Below are 25486 nucleotides of genomic sequence, written 5' to 3'. Positions count from 1 at the left end.
CTGATTCCATATTCAAGTCCCCTGTTGATACGCAAGTATGAGTCATCATGTGCGTTTAACAGAGGATAGTGTAATTACTTCCAATGTTGTGTTTAAAGAGGTTCTCTGACCTCAATTTGTACATGAACATTCCAATTAAATTTGTACATAAGACCCTGCCTTTTTTCTACATTTTAAAATTAGAAACGCGCCTATCCCTCTGTGGACCTGCATTGAAAAGAGCGGGGGAAGACCGCTGGGAGTGGGCGCATCACGCTCGTTGTAACTTTTAATATCATAAGATGGCATTGTGTTGTATTAATGTATTAATCAGTTTAAATAAAAAATTTCCGAACCTTTACATGAGACTTGATTATTTTTTTATTACGATAAGAGTAAAGGTAGCTAAAGACGTTTTTTGCGCCCCCCTTGAGTTTTTTGTGTATCCAATACTAATTGATGGGGGACGGGGAGGTTCAACTTTCATCTGGAATTTTTTTGGAAAAAAAAGCGTAGCCAATATACGCTGTAGTCGTCAACATGACCAGCTATGTCCTAAGAGGCAGCCAGCTTCCTCACTAACCTCGTCGCAGAATTTATGTCCGTTCGTGTTTGGAAACTAATAAGTGAACAAGGAGGAAAACTTCATCGCCCACTACGTTTCTCGTTCAATTCTGCGTTTTTTATTAACTAAATTTTTAATGGAGAAACTTATTTTAATTGTATTTTTCTCGCTTGCAGCGAAAAAATTACTCGTTTTTGAGGGTGTATGAAAAAATCACCAACTTACATATCTCACAACTCGGACCAAAGTAATTTCATTGCAAACAAACTTAAGTACTAGTTATATCCATTTGTTTGCTAAGAATGCTACAAGTTTCATGTGCGTTTCTTTTACAAAAAGTGTGATCAATTTATAAAATGCGGGAAATACAGATTTGACGCGTGGTAGATTTTCGTTCATGGTTGCATTCTAATCCGTTTTCTCACAGCGTAACTAAAATGTAATTGTCTACAAGGCCATAACTTATATTCATTCTATTCCGATTGATATGAATATTGACGGAATCGAGTTCTGTCGACCGGTGATCGTCTTTGGTAAACGTCAAGATGAGGACGTCAGGTTTGGTCAGTAACGGATACAGAAAACACTCAAGAGGGGGTGCAAAAGATATTTTTAGCTACCTATACTTTTATCGTAATGAAAAATAACCAGGTTACATGCAAAGTTTAAGAAAGATTTATTTAAACTTATTATACATATACACAAGACAATCATGGCCGTACCCAGCGAGGGGCAGCTGCCCTCCCCCGAGAAGCATAAATTGCTAAAGTCTTTACGCAAAATCAGAACTGAATTTAAACGATAGTTTTCAACAAATTTTCTTTAGACCCACGAAAAATTATATATATTAGCATAAGATATGTTATAAAAATAAAACTATTTTTTCAAAGAAATAATCTCATAAATCCCATGGCTTGCTCCCCCCCTAGTTATGATCCTGGGTACGCCCTTGAACATTTTATGTCAAATGCCATCTTATAACATAAAAAAGTTACGATTGTGGTTCTGCAATGTTCGGCAATGATGGCGGCCCCGCAAGGGAGCGGCGCGCGACCCCTGCGCCCCCCATAATTATCCGCCACTGGGTTTGGAGGGGGGATCATTATGTCTAATCCACTTTTTCTCTCCCCATCCCTCACCAGGAACAATCAATTGATCCTAATCGTAGGCAGATACCTTTTTTCCACATGTCATTAAAATAAGCGAAGTATTCTCTTACCCTGAGAATTTCCCGCGTTAACTGCCTTCTGTCCCCCCGATCATAAAGTTATTTTTCAATCATCCCAGGTACATTCCTTGCGAAAGCTTATTAACGTTCTCGAACCGCGTAGAGAAGAGGGAGTGAAACATGTGGGAGGGGCATCGACACACCAAGGAATTTGGTCAGAAGAGACTACTCCAGGGCCATCGAACCACCTTCCTCGGGGTACTCTCACTTCAGGAGGCGCTAAGTCTCTCCCGATTTTTTTGTTAAATTAATCATCTCAGAACATAAATTGAACCTTATTTCTGATGGCACATTTATAGAGATACGTGAGAATAGCACTTTTATTTTAATTTTATAGCATTTTCAATTACAGTTTATAGCGTTTTGTGGCATCTATTTTTTTCTTTATTTTCATAGTGTGTCACTAGTTGTTGACGACGAAGTGGAATGAAACACATTTATTTGAAATAATACGGAATAGTTTAAATCGTTACGGGGTATAACAATAATAAAGTAAGGAATAAGATATAAAGTAAGTAATTAAAAATGATATCAGAAGCCAATATCATTTACATAAATTGAACATCAACATTCAACAAGTTTCAACACTTTCTTCCTTCAACCGGTTGCGTCTGTCAGTCACAACTAGATTTTACTGGCTGAAAAACCTCTCCACATCCTCGATGCTCACTGGTGTTCAGGTTATGTAGAGCGCAGAATTACCAAACTCAGTTTTTTCTTGGCAGATGCCAAGAAATATTTGCTTAACATCGTAGAATCTACCAGGGTTCTCTCTCAAACTCTAATAGCTTCCGATGAAAATACATGTAACTATCTATGAAGCAGTAAGCCCAGTGGCGTAACCAGGAATTTCGTTCGGGGGGGGGGGAGTCCAAAACCAGGGGGAAATTTTTGAAAAACAGGACACTAAGAAATGGGTTTTAAACTAATTTAACACTTTTCATAATCGAAAAAACTTCATTTGCTAAAGAAATGTTTTTTACACTCATGATTTTTCAATATTTTGTTTTCTTTTATGAAGGAAAAATGATTGTGCTTTTATATTTCGGGGGGGGGGGGTCCGGAACCCCCCCCCCCCCCGAATCTATTGAATGGATAGTAGAGGTCTGCATGAAATAAGTCACTTTATATACAGACACGCGTACGCATGCAAAGTTAAATATACCAAGGTTGAAGTTCCGCGATGAAAAAATGGACTTGTGACGTTAACATCTTGCTCGGTAAAACCCATCCCGAAGTTCGCTCTGATAAAACGAATTGGTTGTGTAACTGGCCAACACGACTGATCGGCAATTGGAAGATTCGGGTTCGAATCCCTGATAAGTCAAATATTCTTTCATTGCGAACTTCATCCTTCACGGTGTATTTCACACAGGTTCTTTCCATTAATTCATTCCATTGACTAAGAATGCGTTAAAAATGCACTTCATAACACCAGGCGCTACTTTTACGAACTTTATTGGATGAATTTAATGCAACTTAGTAACAGAAACCTGAAATTCCCCTGAATTTAAATGCTTCCAACAGTTTTAAATCGTCGTCAACTCATTTTTGAGGACTCACTGTTAAAATATACACCTATTAATTAATTAATGAAATTTCAACCTCATGCAAAGAACAAAGATGGAATAAAATTAAAATCTTACCTTAGTAAACGGCTATTTTGTTGGTGGTTTCTTTCGATGATTATCTGCATTTGTGAAAGTATGACGATCTCGTTTTCACCACGAAAATGAGTACAGAAAAAATATCTAAGTCACTTTTGATTTCTTGTAATTAATTAATGCATTGTGTCCGGTTCCAGCATAGAAAGGCTTTAAAATTTCAAACAAACACTATTATTTCTCGGAGACTGATCAATAAAATTCTTATATAATGAGATTCCGTCACTAGAAGCACACTTTTTTTATAACTCACTTTGGGACGATCAACACTTCCTGGATCCCACAGCCGTCAAATCAAGCTTAGAATGTGTTCTAAGCCTTGAAAAGCTTTGCTCGAGGGATTTATAACTTAAGCTAGACTCTGAAGTTGCATATTTTTCCATTAAGCAACAATGATATGCCTTGACGATGATGAATTCATTTCAGTTCTGGAAAAGTGATTACGAAAGACTTCACCACTAGCGACTACTCGCGTCATTTTGCAGTCACAATTGCCCTTTCTCAATAAACGCAATGCTTTGTTTCCTTTTTTTTAAAGTAAATTTAATTTTATAAGCGGTGATATGAGGCAAAAGATAAGTTTATGGTAGAAGCGGATTAAAGTTATTATTTTGGAGAGGGGTGTTAGCAATTCCCACGACGCCTAAGTGGTATGCAACACATCTCATTGCCAGCGGTAATGCGGCGAAGGTCTGATAGGCAAGTGGCTTTTCAATATTCATCAATTATTTTTGAGCAATGTGTGTTAAGCTGGTAAAATAAAAACTTTTCTTGGAGATTTTCACATTAAAGATTACCATCTTATCAAATTTTCTAGAAATTAGGACGTAGGGAGTCTCACCCCCCTAATGTTTCTGTAATCTGCCACTGGTTTATGGTTCGTTTAATTTTATCGCAATTCAAGTGTCCCTTTGTCTGAATTCATCATTGTCTACCATTTCTGAAAACAAGTAACACTTGCACAGTACTAAAAACTTCGAGTAAATCAAAATCATAGGAAATGTCGAGGGTGGATTTAGATACGTTGGCATCAAACTCGAATCAACAGCTATACGAATTAAAAGTACACTTAGAAATCTTCATAAACGCTATTTTCTCCTATCAGTCGCCTTATGCTTATAGGGGGGACATTTTGCTCACGGGGGGGGGGAAGCTGCCCCCTCCTGCCCCTCGCTGGGTACGCCTATGAATGGACAGAGTCGTTCGTTTCACAAATTTCTTATCTATTACCATTGCCCTTCAGCGCTAAAGGAAGAATCTTGTACGTATTAACACGAATGAATTTAATATATCAAATTCAGGATTCCGGTATAAAAAGTAGACAACAACGTATAAAGAACGAATTATAATGTATCTACATACAATAGGAATACATTTCTAAGATATCATGATCTTCCTTTGGTACAAGATTAGCATTTTAAATCATACACGAGCAGAACAAATCAGCGAAATAGGGAAAGTTTGTAGGAATAAAAAAAGCGTATCAACATATACGTGTAAACGTATAAAACAAACGAATCGCTATGAACAATAAGAACACAGGACTACTAAGTATAATGAAAAAACTCTACTCCAAGTCGTTGGATGATCGTGAACCCTTAAAAACGACGGTTAAGTTTAAGTAGGTACCTAAGGATGACGCCGCTGCGTCGAAACTAGTCGTACCACGAAAATAAATTGGTGGATTAATACAGAGTTTGTTCGTTTTAATTATTGAAAGATGATCATATTTGAGGCGGTTCCCCATGGAAGTTTTTTTCACCAAATTAAAAATAATTTTTATTAATAATGATCGATGAATATTTAAAAGCCACTTGTCTCTACTTAACTCTTAGAGGTACTGCACACCAAAAAGGCGCCGTGAGAAGTTATAAACCGCCCCCCTTCCCTATACAACGACCTCAATCCTCCCTGGCGTCTATTGAGAGGATTACGATCTATGACGCATAAATCAGGATAACATTTTAATTTAAAAGCACCTTATTACTTATCGAGTGATTCAGCTGCAAATCCTGTGAATTAAGTCTAAAAGTTAAGGTTTTATCAAAGGATTTCGGGAACTCGATTTTTACTGTATGTACAACTTTATTTCCGCAAAATAACACTGTCAAATACAAGACATGAAGGCCTATAAAAAGTTTTACTCTTCATACACATGAATTAGAATTCACAATTCCATAACTGTTATTGCTTGTTCACTGAGATGAAAAGTTGAAAAATGAGCTTATAAACACGTATCAGTACTTCCTCTAACGATGGCTCTTGCAGCTCAAAGTTGTATCCAGAGCAGGAAGCGAGTTTTTGTTAGAATTGTTGGCTGAATCTCTTTCACTGGATACTTATTGTGACACAAACGTGATCGGTGCTGTGCTTGGAGAGAGCGGGAAAAATCTAATAAATGGGCCTGAGAGCTGAGGCTCAATCATGGTAGAAGGACCCGAGTGGATGCTTCACCCCATCACTCAGGTCGACAATCACTGGCATATTCATCATTATCCTTTTACTAAGCTACCTACTTAGCGAATTGCAGTAGAGATAACAGTGATCACACAAATATAATAGCAAACAGGTGGAAGCCACAATGCTATGCAAAATATTCTCCGCCAGGAAGTACGATTCATGGCTTTTGTGCCTCAAGGATAGAAAAAGTACGCAACACTTTTTTGTCACTTTTCTGAAGTATGTCGACGAATCAGGGTGATGTGATGACGAGTGATAACAAATAACAAATAATGCCACAGGGAGTAGTTGAGTAGAACGAACACTTAATACGATAGTATTCAGTCAATGGAATCACGTCTCTCTTGACCATCCGATCATAGATCGGAAGAAATTAATCAGCTCCGTCATGTTGTTCATAATTTGCGACATGAAGTTATTTGCCACGCCCATAGCCGCTGCCGCAGAGACTACAGGTTTGGAGCTTGCGATTTCAATGTGAGCCTTCGCGTCGGCCTCCTCTTTTCCAGTCTTAGATTTCAATGGTATCTTCTGCACCCTACTCTCACCGTCACGATCTGTCCTTTTCTTGGAGCTCGCAAAAGTCGTAGTTTCTACACCCACGTGGTCCGACACGCCCGCGGTCGACATTGCATCCCCTTGGGATTGACCCTGTGAGAGCTTCCTGTTCCTCAATGCCAAAAGAAATACATTGCCACGACTGTCGTCTTCACCCTCCGCGCCAAATCTCATGATCTTGTTCGTGAGAACTCCCTCATCTTTCTGCATCAGGTCGATGTCGTAACTGATGGGTTTATCGCCGATGGGCCACCCCAGCTCATTTCCTGCATTACCCTCCATATTCACCGTCCACCTTCTCCTTCTAACTTCCTTCTTGTGAGTTTCTGGTGTCATCGTGGCATGTTCTTTTGATTTTTCTTTGCTCTCCTTCGATTCGCTACTCTTATCGTCCGAGGTCTTACCTCCTTTGGCATCCTCCACCTTCTTCGCGTCCTCCTCATTTGGTTTCCCGGTTTTCCCGTCTTCGTGATTTGATCTCTCCTGGCCTGTTTCGCTTTTTTCGTTCGAATCCCACGGGATTTCGTGGTCCTCAGAGTCATTTAAAGCGTCTTCCATTTTGTACAGTTCACCCTGGGCGTACAGGTGATTCAGCACTCCGTAAGGCCCGATGGGATAGAGTCCTCTCCTAGCTGTGTCGACTGCAAAGTATGAGTCGTCGACGTCGGAGCTTATGTCAGAACCCGACCAATCGTCCAGACTATCTTCATCAATATCTTCGTGCCCCATGCGGATCTCGGTGTACTCATCAGAGCCATCGGATGGGTAGTACATGAACTCGTGATCGACTGGCCACTCTTTGTCGTCGGATTTTCCCCAGTCGGCTTTTCGCTTGGGTCTAAAGTGGGGCATTTGGAAAAGGCCAGGCGATTGCACCAACTGACGTCGTCTCCGCAACAGATCCTCCAACTTGCTCGCCACTCCATGGTATTGCAGTCTTGACAGATCTCCATCCTTCATTCCTAAAACATCCCTCCTTAATCTATTTCTTGCGTGCAATTCTCCCGGTTTTTTCTCCTCCTCCTTCTTCTTCAACGTAGACTTGGCCATCTCTGCCAATATTTTGCTCTTTTCGTCCTCCAGCCATTGCCTCTGTGCATCTGACGCAGTGCTTCGTCGTCTTCTCATAAACTTCCTTTCTTCCTCCAATTCTTCCCTCAAGTGAGTAATCCGAGACCTCATATCCTGCCAAAATTTCATCAGTGGGGTTGCTAGGTTATCTGATAGTTGTCTCATGGCATCCGCGGCTCTGCCAGCTAATCCATGGCCATCTTGCGCTCCGACATCTCTCGTCAGCCTCTTTGTTAAAGCTTCCAGGGTCCTCAGCTTGCTGTCGGCGGCCGCGTCAAGGATCAATTTCCTCCTCTCTTCTTCCATTTGACGTCTCAGCTGACGGTGCTGCTCCCGAGCGGCCAGTTCTAAAGACGACGGCCTGGCTCTGGCGAGGTGTGCGTCGGAAATGGTGCGGTGATTGCGGTGTGGTATGTGTACCTCCGGATTCGAGGTAGTCGTCGTAGTTGTAGCTGCTGTTGTAGTCGTAGGGGCTTTCGTAGTTGTGGCTGGAGGTATTTGAGGCAATTGAGACCGGATGGTCGACGGCCTCGCGGGGATTGTTCTACCTGGCGCCACTGGAAGCAGTGTTGGTCTAGTGCGCGCCTCGATCTTTCTCGCTTTTGGAGATAGTGGGGGCAGGGTCGGTAATACGATTGGTGGCAACGTGGGCGGGGGTGGTCTTGATTTTAGTACTGCCAACCCACCCGGAGCCTGGATTTTACGTGTATCTGACGCTCTTGCATTTGGGGTTGGAGTTAAAGTGGGTCTCGGCAATGCAGGCAGGAGCGGCCTCGACTTCAACCCAATTGGAGGCGTTGGCCTTGTGGGGGCATCTGCCGTCCTTTGTTTCGGAGGAGCTGTAGGCCGTGTAGGTCTAGTGAAATTCCTGACGATTGGCGGTAAGGTGGGCAAAGGCGGAGCTGACTTTAGGATTGAAGACCTACCAGGAGATGGTATTCTAGGCCTTTGGGCTGGGGGAGGCAGGGTTGGTAGAGTGGGCAACGTTGGTCTTGACCTTGGGACGGGAGCAAGTTGAGCTTTCTCCGGGGTATCAGCTCTTGGTCTCGGTGGTGCCGCTGGTAACGTAGGCATTTTGATTGGAGGCAGAGTGGGCAATGTTGGCCTTGATCTCGGAATGGGAACCGGCTGAGATTTCTCTGGTGTATCAGCTCTTGGTCTTGGAGGTACCGCTGGAAAAGTAGGCAATTTGATTGGAGGCAGAGTGGGCAACGTTGGCCTTGACCTCGGGACGGGAACCAGTTGAGGTCTCTCAGGGGCATCAGCTCTTGGCCTTGGGGGTATCGCGGGTAAGGCTGGTCTTCTGATTGGTGGAAGTGTTGGCAAGGTTGGTCTCGACCTCAGGACTGGAGGTACACTTGGTGGAGGTCCAGTAGGCAATTTAGGCAATTCCGGAATTGGAGGAGGTGTTGGTGCCGGAGGCAAAGTGGGGAGGGGAGGCTTTTCGGGGGTTATGGGATTGACGGGATGGCTTGGCTCTTCTGAAGGTACATTGGCTCTTTCCTTGGTACCAACATCATTGGGCACGGCTGGTGCTGCAGTAGTCGTGGTCGTTATTCCCTCGGTAGTGGTGCTGAGAGTCTCATTATCTTTAGCAGATTGAAGCTGCTGGGATCTCGGATCTAAATTGAATACAACGCGATCCGGAAGATGTAGCCTCCTCGCTATTTCGGCGGGAGTTCTTATTTCTTCCGCAGACGCCCTTGATAGACGATAAAGTTTCTCATCTTCGGTTCCGTGCACAACGTCCTTAATGCTTTTGAAGATACTAACATTTTCTTCGTCCATTGCATCTTGCGGGGAGATAAAACTTGCAGTGCTTCCTGACGAAGGTTTTGTCGTTTTTATAACTACATCGCTTTTATCTACTTGAGGCATAGGAGATTCGGCAGCGGAACTTGATGAGATATCTAATTTCACCGGCGCTTTTTCTTGTGGTGGGAAGGTCTTAGATGGAGAGAACGGCTCTGATTTGATACTTGGATTTCCTTCGCTCTTGATTCCTCTGTTATCCTTAAGACCGCCAGCATTTTGGTTAACTGTAGCTTTCTCCGCGCTATTTGGATTTTGCTCGAAATTCTCTACTTCAGGAGCGACCTTTTCGGATGTTTCGCCTATTTGAATGGGCAGTCCTTTTTCCTCTATAATACTGGAAGAGGCAGAGTCGGGAGAGCTATCTTCTGCATTTACATCCCTTCTCCTTCTTCTTCTTGTAGTTTTTGACGCAGCATCTCTTTTATTGGCTACCCAGGACAACTCCGAATCAAAATTTCCCGCTGGTATCTGACTGTATACTTCCTCGTAAGTGCGGTCATCTAAGGTTTCTGCATTTGATTGGATTTCCGCAACCAAACTTTTTGTTCCACCTCCAGAATTTATCAATTCAGTCTCGGCCACTTTTTTATTTTCCTCTGTACTGCTCTCTGACGGAGAAATCCCGAATAAAAACTCGGCTATTTTGTCGGCGACTGAGCCACGGGATTTATCGGACACTTCTTTCCCTTTCAGGGCGTGTATTTCAGGTGTGGGGTTCTCCCCTTCGGAATCGCTAATTTCGTCATTCCCGCCATTGTCACGAGCAAAATCCTGCATTTCAAAATCTTTGGTCTTTCCTTCCAACACAGGTTCTGTTAAGATTCCCTCTTCCGTTAGAAAACCGTACTGATCGTCTTCCAACGTATTATCGCCGTTTTGACCCTTGATATTTCCCTGTATTCCAGGATTGGATAATGCTTGCTCAATTAGTTCGTAATTTATTTCAGTGGGATTGTTGTGTTCTTGATTCTCAATATTTCCTTCAGATGAAGGATCAATTGCTGTTTCATCGGCTGTTACTTCATCATATTGCACTTCTTCAAATAATTTGTCGTTTTCTTGGCCCTCAATGCCATCTATGGGATCATTCATAGTGTACAGTCTGCTGTAGCCGTAATCACTTTCCTCTAGTGCCCCAGCCTCCGTATTCTGACTTGAGTTGGCCACTTCTTCATTTGATGTGGAATCTGAACCGTTATTCGCGACTTCGTCCCCGGCAGGGGCAGCAGTTTTAGCTTCTTCTATTACTATTACTGAGTCTCTACCGAAGTCATTCTCTTCTCCATCAGACTCTCCATTAAACTTTGGTAAACTATTATCCTTTTGCGGCTGCACCATTGCCAAAAGTGCTTCATCGTCTTCTTCAACGTCGGCGTCTGATTTAGGCAGCTCAGCTTCGAAGAGTTCGCTAGTTATATCCTCTTTTTCACTTTCTAACTTCTCGATGGAAAAAGGTACATTGTATTCGTCGATATTTTCTAAATATAATCCAGAGTCGTTCGCCTCCTCGTTCTCCAACGGGAGGGAGCCGGAATGGTGCGCTTTTTCTGCTTCCACAGATTCTCGTCTGATCCTTGAAGAAACTGGAGCGAATTCTTCAACCTCTTCAGGTAGTATTATATCCTTACCATCTTCACCAAAATTGTCTATCGTGTCATCAACTTCAGTCTCCCGATATTCGTCTCCATCGTCGAAAGCGGGTTTCTCTTCGCTCAGGTAAGCTACTCCCGATTCATACGCATTTCCAGTTGACGGTTCTTCTGTCTCTTCCTCGTACCCAAAGGAGATGACCTTAGGAATGTAAGGCGTTTTTGTCCTCTGGTTCCTCAATCTCGCCCTCAGTTTCGACAGGTCAAACTCTGGGTTATGAAGTCCCAGCTTCGCTCTCCTATCGGCAAGGCTCCTGAGCCTCTGGAGCAATGGCGTGCGTGGAATGTGGACAGCTGGAGTTGGAATATCGAGAATCGGTTTTGGTAATGTCAGCTGAGGAAGGTCTCTCCGCCTCCTGTGCATTATCGAGCATTCGTGAGCTTCCACCGGATTCTTAATGTCTTTTCTCATAACCACTCCACTTTTTCCCGTATTTTTCCCACCCTTACTTTTCTTGACGGTAGGCTCAAGCAATTTGATTTTATTGGTTCCAGCGTCAGGAATGAAATCCTTCCATTCAAGTCGGGACACTCTTTCAAGGCATGGCTTAACTCCGGTACTGGGGGGTAGAACCCAAAAGGCTACTGATTTAGCCGGTAGGTGCAACGGAATTTTCTTCTCCTCCCCAACTGAGTTGTCCTTATTCCTGCCGTTAGCTATCCTCCGTTTCTGACGACCTTCATCCAGGGAAATCTTGTTCTTTGCCGTATTTCCTTTGCCTTTTTCTCCGATTCTACACTTTTTACGCTCGCCAAGGTTGATTGGTATTTCCTTAGGAGCAAGGAATGGCAGATCTCCGTTGTCGTCCATCTTGAGCAGTCTCCCATTCAACAGTGTCCCCCTGAGGATAGAATACAATACGCTTCGTCAAGAAATTTACTATAGGCCCATGTAAAACATTGCGATCACGGTTCTGGGAGCATTTTAGGATGCGCAAGCGTGCGCATGAGTCGGAAATCCAACAAGCAAATCGGATCAGGGGTGGATTCAGGATTTTTTCTCTGGGGGAGGGGGGATGAACACAAGGGTTCGACAGGTAAACGATCTTGTCATACTTGAGATTAAAAACAAGATACAAAAATTATTGTACGGAATATTCTCGTTGTTTTAATATGAAATTAAATGACTGAGGCTCCATTATACACAAAAAACAACGAACGTAAAGATGATTGCATAACAAATTTGCCTATTTTTTAAGCACCTGAGGGGGTCACGTGAGGATTCCGCCCCCCCCCCTAAATCCACCTATGAATAGGATTATGTGATAATAAGAATGCTTTGCTTGATAGCCCCTGGATGCAACGCAATTTTCGCCCGGTAATCCATTCATGAGAAATGAAAACTACAAGCTGTTAACATAATGGCGTTCCAAGTAGAGGAATAACAAGGCGCAACTAAAACCTATCAATCCAGGCGAAGTATTGTTCCACATATTTTATCCTGCACCATGAATCAAGCATAACTTTAATCGTTTAATAGTTATATTGCTTAAAATTTGCTCAGGAAAGCACGTTCTTATAATAATAAAAAAACTCTGCTTCAATGTATAAGGCCCGAACCATACGGTTCTGTGAAATCTCCGAAGCATTCTGGGCTTCGTCAGAGTAAAAATTACTGTATTCGTAAATATGCGATACTAACGACATTCTAGTTAGGGTTACGAGATGACCGTGAATTCTAATAGTTTAAGTGTTGACATTTGGCTATAAAATTACTTTGCAATTGCAAGAGAACTCGGATTCAAGTATATGGAACAAAACCATGAGATTTTATACAGTTCTCGAAACATTCTCGGCTTCTTTTATCTAAAAATCTGTATTTCCATATATAAGAAATATATTTGACTGAGTAGAGAAGGCTAGTAGGTGAGACATTGACACTAAAACTAGCGTTAATTCTCAGGTGAAATAATGTAATAGAGTATGGAGAAATAATACACCACTATGCTTTTAAGTGAAATTGTGACAAAAAGTGATCTTTTACCTTGACTTATTTTTAGAAGAGCTCTTGGGTACGTATTCAGTCAACACATATTCGTAAACAACTGGATCAATGTCTCCATCGTCGGGACTTAGGCTCGAATATTCGGAAAATCCTCGAAATACAGCATGCACGGAGTCATTGGTAGGGTTCACTGCATACAGAGTGACGGATCCATGGGGAAACGAATCGACTATCATTGGATATGACTCGGTGCGAGGAGTGCAGTGGGCGTAGAAATTGCTTCCAACACCATTCTTCTCTGATGAACCAGTCTCCAGCACCGTATCCCCAGCCAACTTCTTATGTAGCAGCGACACCCAGTATTGCTATAATCCGCAGAAAAAAATATATAAAAAAAGATCAATTAAAATATTCATGCACGAAAATGAAATACGGAGTTACGAAACCAATTAACTTTAATATATTTTATCAAGACTAACCAATAGAGAGAAAATGTATATGAATTATAGATGAAAATTAGTACATTAACAAGTCAATGGCTCCATTTAGAGTAACTTTAGCTATTAAGCTGTGGTAAAAATTGTATTAATTGATACATAAACATGCATTATTTACTAAAATAAATTTAACCCAAGCTGGTGATTCCATTGAAGTTTCTTAAAAATGAAAAATTGTCCAGATTTAGTCCCCTTCTTGATTAATTCTTATCTTCCTCAACACTTACAAGACATAGCATGCACCCTTAAATATTTTTTTCAACTGGCCATTGCTACGCATAACGAAGAAAAGCATTCTAAGAATTACAATCAAAGGTCTTTTATCATCGCCGGATCCCGAATAGGAACAAGGGAGGGCTATGTGAGGGCCTGGGGGTTGGGAGGTTACCTCCCAGCAGCCTGGAGTTAACCTCCCAACGAAACTGTCATTTTATACAGAGTAAATTTGATGCCTAGGGGTGAGGGAATAGCCCCTCTAACGCCTCTCAGGATCCACCACTGAGTATATCTGATGTGCAGCATACAGCTTTTTTCACCAATAACATTTCCTTCACCACTTCCTCTTTTTAATATAAGCTAATTCATTCGACTGGTGATACTCTGAATACCCAAACAATAACTTCGAAGCCGATTTCTATAAATTGGAGGGACTCATCATTAAAAAAAATGACCTAGAAAGAATAAAAGCCTTCGAAAGCTGGTTCTTGAAGAAATACAATGGATGAATAAAGTGAGAAACGAGGGGGATTTCAGAATAACAGGCGATAAAACGATTCTGTGGAACACAATGTGCCGGATAAGAATATGGTGAGTCGGCCATACCATGAAACACGGTAATTACGCGTGAATCACGATGAAAATAGAAAGAAAAATACCCCGAAAAAAACCGAGTGACCATAGCCCTGAGCAAATCATGAAGGAATGGGAGCAAGAAAAACTATTCAGAGGAGAAGGAACTGGCATCGGAGAGGGATGTATGAAGAGCGGCAGTACACCCACTCGAGATTGTACATCAGAGTACGCATATGATTATCTAAATTATTTTTCTGCAGCCTTCAGAACTTCGATGTTGTCCTGGAAATCGATCATTAATCGAATCGAAAGTCATCCATGGAAGAACACGAGCTCACGTAACTTCTCGAAAATTTAATTTATCCTTAAAGAATATTTATTTTAACTTGATCTTACCAAACCGTTTCTACCAAACTGCTCCATTTGTTTTTCATTAATCGTCCCTTTTTATTTACGTAAATCCTGACAAGTAGCTTTTTTTGTTGCCCATCTTGTTTATCGCAATTGGTATCGCAATGTAGGATGAATGAAATAGTGGGTCAAACTCACCGTGTCGGGATTCTGGAGAGCATCTGCTTTGGGGGAGTGCAGAATCACATTGGCGCCCATCTGAGCCGATTTCCCCAAATGCTGGGCCCACTTCAGCGCCTCATCCAGGTCACTGACGCCCTCGGGAGACTCCTTGCATTCCACTTTATTCTTCCAACTCTCTCCTGCAATTGAATTTCCAGCTCTGTACTTCTTGATAAGCATTGCACTTATTACCTCATCTTTGACAATGATTATTGTTTTTCTTCCCTTAGTAATTCAATGGTATCATTGGCCTCAATGGCAGACCCGACTATTTCTTCCTTTTTTACATTTTACAGCAATTTTGCATGATATGAGAGCATCTTGTATGAACTGTTATCTTGTCAAAATTTACACCTGATTCTCATTAAGGTCAGAAATGTAAAATCGAGCAGAGAAACTATTCAGCTGGTTCTTCAGTTATTCGAACTTTATACGAACGATCATATTTTACCTTACGCCTTCTCAAAACATCTCCACTGGAGATGCTCCAGTCTACTAACAGTACTATACCACCAAATGCCTTAAAAGGTACTCCTACCACAGAAAAATAGATAGGTGACACAATCACCACGATAATCAGAGATAATTTGATGACTACATTTCGGTACATACCAACCACTTAAAAAATGAATCATGCGTTCAGTTGAAAATCTTAAATAGTTCTGCTTCATTACAACTTCTTGAGTCGACAGTTTGCTTACCTATACATATCGGCTTCTGTCCAACGGAGTGGCCGAGAACTTTCATTAATCCATCTGATCCTTGCGGTACTGCATCTGATTTATTCTTCTTGCCTTTCGCCTTATCCCCAGCATCCATATCATATTCATACCTGAATGTGCACGGAAAGATAGAAAAGTTCTCTAGAATAGTTTATAACGAAAATGTTCTCTTGACAATAAACTGTTAAAAACTACGAATCCTGTAACTCATCACTGTGAATGTCATCAATATCAAAAGCTACATCCGTTATAAAGCACTGAAAACTTTCTCGAGTTGCAAATTCGGCATACATATTTTCATGAATCTTTCCCCAAAGAAAACAACTTCAGAGGGGGATCAGAGCGGCAAGCACGTGGAGAAATCATACCCGACACTCAAATTTACGGCTGCCATACTTATTCTACCAAATCCATTCAATCAAAGTATCGCAGTAACTGATAAAATATTGTTAGTATCTAATGTGCTCTTTGTCAGAGCACGACTTGCTTCACATTGATTACCAATCACGATTAACAGTTCCAATTCCTTCGACATTATTGCATTAATAATATAAAAATATTAACTTGATAGTATTTTAGAATAAATATCGAACTCTTGATGGGTTCGATCAGTCCTCGACAAACCAATTTTTTTGTTTTCAACTTTTAACTAGCAACCCTGAATGGTAAATTAATCTCAAAAATGCGAGGCTATAAATGACTTCTCCTGATTTGGTTATATTATATATAAGATTAGGTATAAGTATGTTTTATATAAGATATACTACTTCATTCACATTCACACGGCGCCATAAGGGCAAACATACAAATAAATTCAGAGGTAAGGAAAGAAAGGGATAGGAACACGTAATGGAAAAAGGACGAGGATAACGGTGCTGTGGTACGTGGAAAAAAGCCAGAAATCAGAGGGTAAAAATGCAGCCTAACTGGGACCCAAACCCATAACCCCTGGTTATCGGCCAGGTGTTCTACTAGTTGCGCTACCATGATTTCGGCGGGGGTTTATGCACAGAAAACTCCCCTTGCTTTGGCCCACAAGAGTAACCAAAGTATATATTAGGTATTAAGTTTCAGGGGTAGTATTCATATAAACAACTAAATAAATCTATCTATTAAGCTAGCTATCAAACACAAGATAATAGTGCATTATAGAGTAACTCACGGATGTAGTACCACCGCTGTGAGGGCGTCGTCCGCTCTTCCTACGAAGGCTTGCAGAAACGATTGCAAGTGCTTTCCTTTCTGAGAAGTTGGATCCTCGGAGTGTTCATCGCCGTGAAGAATTTCCGACGGCAGACAGATCCCAGGGGAGAAGAGCTGCGCACCTCTTGAATACGGGTACGCGTCGATGAGACTGCGCAGTCGGACGAGGTCCATTCCAAGACCTAAACCGGCGTTTTCGGCCTCTCTCTTGACGATGTCCGCATCGGAAGCGATTTCGCCTCCTTCAAAATCCACCGTGTCGTACCTCAGTTTATTATCCTTCGAGAGTGGAATCTTGGATCCGTTAAGGTAGTAGGCTTCTAAATGAAATAATTTCTTTTGTGAGACAACATACGGTGAATATTTTGTAAAAATCAAATACGATATTTATTTAGTTGTAAATAAAAGAAGAAAACTAAGTAAGGTTCACTTGTATATTTAAATAGGCACGACCCAGGTTTCGTAACGCAGTTACATGTTCAGGTGACTACGTTACGAAACCTGGGTCGTGCCCATTTAAATACACAAGTGGACCTTACAAAGTTTTATTCTTTTATTTACAAAATGGAGAGGTTTCACAGAGTCAAGCCTGAAGTTATCACTGATATTTATTTATTTAATGGAATCCAAAAACAGAACAATACCAATTAAAAGGGACTCGTAAAGGTAAAGAAAGCAAATAATAATATGTAAATAAAACTTTAAAAACAATGAATTAATCAATATTCAAGAGTATTATCAAATAAATATAAAAAGATTGGTTGTATTCTTAGCGTGGAGAGAGAAGAAGAGGAAAGATTACGATGGGGATGGTGCAAGATGGATGAGGGATGAAAAAAGGATTAAAATTGGGAACACATTTTGAGTAGGAATAAATGGAAGAAGGGAGCCTGAACAGAAAATAACGCTTGGAGACTGGCGGGCGCGGGGTGAAAAAATGAAATAGGTCACTCGAACTCGTCGTGCGCGAAGGAACACGAAGCGGGAAAAGAGAAGGAAGGTCAGACGAATTGAATTTTTCATTAATAACGAAATATTCAAAATTGAAGACGTCAAGAACTTTCGTTATTGTTAAAGCGACAAGAAAAAATAAATTTAAATGGTAACAATTATAAAACACCTTCACTGGAGCGAAGTTGAGACTGTTTAGTTCCCTCTTCAGGGACCCCTTAGTAGGGATTTAGGAGAACGCATCACTCCGATCGTAATCTGTCTTTTATTGCGACTAATTAATCGTTCAAAACTATAATAATCATCTTAAAGTTCTCACAGTTGATTGATTTAACCTTATTCAACATTTGCCTGTGTATCAAATAAAAAAATTATATCTGAGGAAAAATTGAGCAAAATTTTTAAATCTGAGATACAGAAATATGTTGACTGGAGTGTATTCTATATATATCCTCAATATATAATGGATATAATTTAATATTTAAACCCGTAATTAGTATTGATACAGACCGGTCTTACGAGAGTGATGCTCCCTCTGAATTTAGTACCCACATTGAGTACCTGCAGTGAATTTTGTCTTGTCAATGACATCCAATTACAAGGCAGATACAGCAGTCAATTTTGCAAGACATGTTTATTTACCGTATCCTAGTTGATATCCAAGATCCATGTTGTTGCTGTTTGCAAAGCGAATAATATCCAAAGCCTGCTTCGTATCCCACGAGTCCATATCGGACTCATCGTCATTATACTCCATCAGACCTTTGGCTCTCTTTTTTGCCTTTCTTTGTTGCTTTTTGTGGTCATAACCAAGGCTTACAATCAACTTGAGACCAGAATCCTCAGCGAAGTGGTTGAGGAGAGTCAATTGAGCTCCTGAAATTAGAAGTAAGTTTCTTATTAGTTGCCTTGGCAAGGTAATCGGAAAGTTTGATGAGTAACATAATAACGCAGGAAAGAGTATTGAAGTACTTTTATTAATGAAAAACCAATAAATAAAGATGCATTTTTCAAGTGGTGAGAAATGAATATTGGGGAAAATCATTTGGTAACGGAAATAATAAAAATCATAGAAACCTGATTCAAACAATAAGCTCCGTGATTTTTATGGTTTTTTGGAAATAGTAACGCATTATCAACACAAATTAAATGCAAAAAAATATAATCAGAGTATACAACTGTAGAAATAAATTTATGAAGAAGATGTGATGAAAATGAAAAGAGAAATTCCACTTAAACCATTTTCAATAAAAAAATTTAACCAGAGTCATGATGTATTAACGTTGTAATCACTTATTGCAACTGATGATGAAAGTCATTGCTACCTGGCCTCCCATAAGGCGAAATTCGCTCTTCTCCTCGAAACTCTATTGGGTGAAAACTTCGTTAAGAGAATAGCAATGCTTTTGCGAGTATACTAGAGGCTTAAATTCTTAAATACAGCGAAATGGAAAAGAAATATCGACAAGTTGTATTTTTTTCTTCTTCAAACTGCAGTTGTCCAAATACTACCCCCACATGAACCTTCATCATCTTGGAGACTATAATATCGGCATGATGAACAGAAAAGTAATTGGATTTAATGGAGAAAATTGATAATTCCAGTGGTATAGTTGAACTTTGAAATCCGGTCTTTTTTAAACGATTTTTCCAGACTTGCTTCGTCAGTTTGTCTGTTTCATCGCTGGAATCCTATTGTTGATCTTTTATCCCCCTTCCCAATGTCCGATCGACATGAAACTTCACATGCTTGCTTCTGATGGCAATGCTAAATTGAATAATAATATATTTGAAATTTATTTCCATAGTTCCCTTACTAATTAACTGAATTTTCCATATGGAAATTAGGAAATATTGGGAACGTTGAAATATGGAAAAAGAGTTTTAAATTATCGCAGAAGATAGCTTTAATTATAATTCTTGACAATATTGTCTTTAAAAGCTCTGGTTTAATCTGTTACACGATGAACCACTAAAACGTAGAACGTAAAGAAGATTATAAAACACACTTTTTCCAAAAACATAATAGAATTCACTAAAAAGTATAAAATAAGCATTTCATCACTCGTAAATTAGAGCTTGAATGCTGATTAGGTTAATAGGTTTAAATATAAAAACTCTCTTATCAGGTTTTTTTACACTCCTTTAAACTACCCCATTCAGCACCCACGCTTTACACTTAGTGATGAAAAGCTTATTTTATACTTTCTAATTAATTCTATACTGTTCATAAATATGTTTTTTAGTCTTTTTTATTTAATTTCTTTTTCATTTCACTTCTGTGATCAATTTTTCCCTGTCGTTTCCGACCATTATACATTTGGAGGAATTATAAACAACGGAATTCTCATGAACGAATTCGTCTATAAAAATTCAGCGAACTTGAGAGCTTACCCTTAAACAGCTGAGTCGTGAGGCTGGTTGGAACACAAGCAAGCCGTCGCGTCCAGACGATTCGTGCCGAAGAGGCAGAAAAGGAGGTAAGTTTACTAAACAGCCAACTCGGTTGCGCGCCTGGACGATTACGCAACACTCTCAACAAATTACGCCCGGGTGAGTAATGTTACACCAATACCTCATTTCTCAATTTAACCCAAGCACACCGTCCTCATTGGGAATTAATGCGAAGTATCGGCTCTCAAGCCGGGACAGTCCACAGAGCATTGCGCCTTTATAGAGCGCAAAGCTATTGCTGGACCAGTCTTTTTATGTGAAAAATTTCTTGATTTAAACTTGAAATCACATACACTGCGGATGTACATATGCAGTCATGCGTACGAGTGGTATATGAACCAAGGAGTGAAGAAGAATGAAGTTTCCGGATATCCCGATTTCACGACTTCGAATCCCGGCTAAGGCAAATATTTTTTCATGGCGAACTTCATTCTTTGGTGTACATAACTTTACGCCGATGCATGTGACTTCGAACAAAGTCACTTATTTCGTGCAGCGCTTGGAAAGCCGTAATTTGAAAATTTCAGAGTATTCAGAATATACCCGATCAAATGCAGCCAAGGAGGGATTTGGGATCTCCAATACCCCCCAAAAAATTGTTTTACTTTTACATTTGTACCGTTCCGATGAGTCTATGACACTGAAACCAGGCAGTTTACAGATATTGAATTTTTAATTACGCATTGCAACCTTGTCGGAGTGGAAATGTTTTTGTGTGAAGAGGAAAATACAATTTTACATTAACGATAAATCATCAATTTAAAAAGTTTGCAGGTTTATGCAATGATTTTTTCTTCAATTTTTGGATTTTAAGTAAATATTTCATATTTTTTACATTTTGGTTTTTAATTTAAATTTTGAAATTAATTTTATCAATTGCTAAATTATGACCAGAAGAAGGTTAAGACACACGGGAGGCTCATATAAGGGTAACTTGTTGAGGCAGTGTGATCTTGCACCCTCCCAGAGAGTAATTTATATTCATCACACAATGAGTCCTTATACTCACCGTTGACAGTCATGATAGGCTTTGGAGAGTCGCCGTCTCCTTGAAATCCACCGAGGAGCGAGTCGCCATGCCTGTCTTCGTCATCTGTGTACGCCTGGAAGCGAATGACGCCCTCGTCAGTGCTGGGTCCTCCCAGACGGAGAAAGGCGGGGGACAGGCCCCTCGCCATGTTCATCGCCCGCACTGTGTCGAACCTGAAATGAGACTCTCGTTTCAGTCCGACGTAAAGACATGTACACTGTACATGTCTTTATGCCGGACTAAAATCCATCAGTGGCTGTGGAATGTACAGCCACTGATGGATTATGAATCAAAAAGAGTATTTATAGTAAACACTTTCTCGTGTTACCTTGTGGAAGAATAGTACATTCACGCTGAAGCAAACACTGTTTCACTCTATACTTATCCAGGACGAAAACTTTTCTTATTGGAATTATTATTTTGGGGTTTCTGCAATAGGGTGACTTTGAACTGGGACTACACATAGACTAAAAATAGCATTAATTTGACGCGATGTCTTTCGGGTCTTGTCCCAAATAAGTTTTGCTTATTACTAGTGTGTGTTTCAGCGTGAATGTATGCAAAATTGCATTTACGTGAAGCTGACGCCAACACTAAAAACCCTTAACTTCAGTATCAGTATGGGAAATTGAAAAATTTAGCTAATCAAAAACTATATAATAGATTTCCTTTAAATACTGACATTTCTTCTTCCTATAGCATTTAACAGAAATAAAATTGCCACTCGAAATAAACAACACGAAACAAATGCTTTGTTGTGGCCAGTAAATCAAACTCATCAAGTGATTCCAAATTTGAGCACTTCAATCTTGGTGCCATGTTCAGAAACCGAAAAAGTTATTGCTCATATTTACGTCGAGGGTGCAGATCAAAAACGAGATAGATTCATACTTGATTGGATGATGATTGATGCTGATTAAATTAAAGAAGGATAGTATATTGCTTTGTGCTATCAATACAAAATTATAAGTTTGGCTTCGTTCTATACTTAATTTCAGATTAATCCCTAAGCAAAAGTGGGATTCAAAACGTAAAAGCAAAACTACCTGCCTGGTAAATCATTTGTCATCGAGTATTTTAATTGCTACTCCATTCTCCTGTATGAGAAACTTGAAACAGTAACGGGTTTCCGGATTCTATGATTAAGATAGATGACCTCTGCGAAATATTCATTGAAAGCTTGTCACTTTTCAGTGCTGGAAATGCTTTCGCCATTTGTGGTCATCACTTAAAGCGTAGTGACTATTTTAAATGCTTTTATTTAACTCGCACAGGCTAAAAATTGGCCTCAAAAATTACACTTTCACGTTACCTCTTATTCAAATCATATTGGACTGTTAACTCTACCAGTTCAAGAGAATGGAATCAGTTCTAACCGGACAAAGGTACTTCTATTGGCCGGTAAGGATATAAATTATATTAGAAGTCTTGCTTGAGGCAGGAAAATTAAAGTTGGTATCCCTATTAAATTATTCATAACCTATATATATCAATAAGTTGTAATTAGACAAATACTACCTTTAATAACCTCATAATATGGCGGAACATATTTTAAAATCAACTCGTGACATTTTCTACAGCCAATCACAGAATATAGAAAAGTCAATTTTAAATGGCATCCCTGATGCGACTCTTTTCCTTATTATGTTTACCTTAATACTGATTTTTGACAGTTTTTTTCAGCAAATGTTATCATCAAACTCCTAAAACACTCACCCATCTTTTATCTGCCTTCCTCCCGCAGCTTGATCAATCAGAATTATCGGGTCCAGCGTTATGCTCAGGAAATACGGGGACAGTTTTTGAAGCGCCTTGTCCGTGTCCAAAGAAATCTCAAACGTCCTGCATTCGCATTGCGAGGAGATCAGCAGAGCAACGTAGATGCAGATCCGGAAATCGAGGCGCCCACCCATCACTGCCATGCTCATATTGATGAGCTCTTCTTGATATCCGCCCTCAGATCAGCTGTAGCTGAAAACTGGAGGAAAATGAGGCTCATTAAATATCTCAATGTATACGACATTCAGAAAATTGGAAAAATTTCACTCCATCATGTTCAATTCCGTCTCTGAAGAGGTGAACCACAAAAAGGTGACAAGTTACATTGAATTTATGCTACGAATACTTATTAAATCTAAAAATATGTACCAACGGAAGATATTCCATAAAAATAATTCCAGGGTATATCATCGATATAATATCATCGTTCCATTCATCATCATTCCAGGGTATATATCAATATAATATCATCGCTCAGCACCTAGTAAAATCTTAATTTGGAAATCAAATAAGGTGGATAATTTTTGTAGTCAATTTCTTTTTATTACTGTGACGTTTTTAATAGATACCTAGTTTGTACACCTTGTACAGCCCTGTCTACAGTACAGAACTTGGTAGCTCACTGGGCGGAGCGCTTGGCTCGAAGCGTTTACATATAGAGTGAAACCTTCGCAAAGCCTAAAACAAAAATCCTTGAAGTGCGAGAATGCCCTGGGGAAGGAATCGAACCCAACCCCACACTGAATGTTTGAAATTGACGCCGCTAAGTCTGAGGTGAGCTCTACCCTCACCAATCCAAATCAATTTTTAGGTTGAATCACTGAATGAGGGAGTATAGCTCGCAAAAAGTCAGGGAAATAACGCGGACAAGGTTATACGGCTCCATTATTATTTTTAATAAAAAATTTGGATTTTATGAAAAGTTTGTTGGAGTCAATGAATGAATAAAATGAATCTAATAGGTAGAGATGAACTTTAGTATCATAAAAATTAAAGCTAACAAGAAAAACATTGTTACAGCGCGCTTCATAGGTTAAAATGAAGGAATCGAAAATTACATGATTTATATTGAAGATGTAGTTACCTCCTACTTACATACTTGCAGAGGAGTCAGAACAGCATGCCCTATAAAGCGTGAGTAGAATAAAATACCGAAAACAAATGCTAATATAAGACATTTTAGAGAATATTATTCAAAAGGCTCATGTAAATGGAATATAAAAATGATAAAAACTGTCTCTCTTTTATAAGTCTTTTACTTTTGCTTGTATGATGACATTTATTTAAGATATATGTACTTAGCTTTTTGGAATACAATGATTTTAATAAAATCAAACGAGAACTTTCCACTAAATACTAGATGAAATTGGTAAAATCTCGCTGATAATAATCTTTGCGTAGTAAAAAAGATCCAATACAAATTCGTTTTAACTCAACTGCTATCCGATCAGACATTTTTTCCAACATGTAAACTTTTGTCATTTTTTATCACACATTTAAGTAACACTTAAGAATATATTTCATGACTTGGTGAATAAAAATGCCTCCTTATTGACATCACCAAAGTGTAATATTTTGACCAAATCCATCGAAGGAAACACAAATAAGAATTCGACAGATCCAAAAACTAAAAACCTAAGCTAATATCGTCCTCAAAAGGAGTTTATGGCCGTATGGTATTAATCCGCTAGAAAAATCAATTAACACAAAACATTGTACTCATGGAGTTACTTACAGTTCAACTCGGTAAAATATTCCCAATCGCTCAGCGATGGTCGTTCAGCACGCACTAATTAAACAATGATTGACTTCGATGGATCTCCCATGGCATTTGACCACGGAATGGTGGAGGAGCGGGTCGTAATGCGGCGAATATTAGCGGGGTAGAAGGGGAGGGGGATGAAGGGGGGCTAGGTGTGGGACGGAGCGACAGCTATGCAGAGAGGTGCGAATAAATTCCTCAATACGAATGCAATCTCTATGTTGACGATCTTCGAGGAAGGGTCTTCCACCAAACTATTTGGAAATTCGATTGTATAACCACAGCGACGCGTCATCAAAAACGCGCGAAACTCATAGAACAGGTGGAGCGATCGATGTTGGGGAATATTTCTCAAGAGCGCACACTCCTGGCCAGATGGCCCAGTTAAAACAAATGCGTTTGCTATCAATGCCTCATTCTCCTCCTCTATTTCGGCCATGGACCCTGAGCAAGGTAAGTAAAGGGAAGGTGTTTCTTGTTTTAAGTAATGTCAGAAAGTTTCTTAGCTCGCATGGCCGTTCTTCAGAAGCAGTAGCGTAATATACTTAAAATAAAAACGCGTAATGAGTCATAATTAAATGTAAAAAAATTGTTATCCCACATAAATTTAATGCTTTACGACCTCTGTTTTGACTTGGCACGTCATCATTTGGTAATTCATATTTGTGTGTTACTGTTTATTCTTTATCTTCGATGCAAATGCACCAGATAATGACAAGACACGTCAAAACCGAGGTCGTGCAATATTACGTTTATGTGGAATAGCAAAGTATTTTTTAAATTTCACTA

The 25486-nt window shown here is 39.8% G+C and overlaps 1 protein-coding gene across 1 annotated transcript; it reads right to left on the bottom strand.

Moving 5' to 3' along the window:
• Positions 1-5501: 5501 nt before the first annotated feature.
• LOC124154342 lies at positions 5502-24771 on the bottom strand. Its single transcript, XM_046528014.1, has 9 exons — positions 24671-24771; positions 22873-23134; positions 21136-21329; positions 18315-18548; positions 16681-17041; positions 15498-15628; positions 14773-14936; positions 12974-13299; positions 5502-11831 (listed from the first exon to the last, which is right to left on the bottom strand). The coding sequence occupies exons 2-9, from the start codon at positions 23082-23084 to the stop codon at positions 6230-6232; spliced, it is 7224 nt and encodes a 2407-aa protein (XP_046383970.1). The 5' UTR covers positions 23085-23134; positions 24671-24771; the 3' UTR covers positions 5502-6229.
• Between the last annotated feature and the right edge of the window lie 715 nt (positions 24772-25486).

Source organism: Ischnura elegans, chromosome 2 (genome assembly GCF_921293095.1).
Source record: "Ischnura elegans chromosome 2, ioIscEleg1.1, whole genome shotgun sequence".
In the NCBI taxonomy this organism is placed as follows: domain Eukaryota; kingdom Metazoa; phylum Arthropoda; class Insecta; order Odonata; family Coenagrionidae; genus Ischnura; species Ischnura elegans.
This window is presented reverse-complemented; position numbering and strand designations above follow the sequence as displayed.

Excerpts from the sequence above, each read along its gene's own strand:
- LOC124154342 (XM_046528014.1), bottom strand. The coding sequence starts at position 23,084 with ATGAGCATGGCAGTGATGGGTGGGCGCCTCGATTTCCGGATCTGCATC. Across the intron at positions 15,629-16,680 it reads ACAGCGGTGGTACTACATCC|GTATGAATATGATATGGATG; the intron begins GTGAGTTACTCT and ends GTGCACATTCAG. Across the intron at positions 11,832-12,973 it reads TCTTCTAAAAATAAGTCAAG|GGGGACACTGTTGAATGGGA; the intron begins GTAAAAGATCAC and ends TTCTATCCTCAG.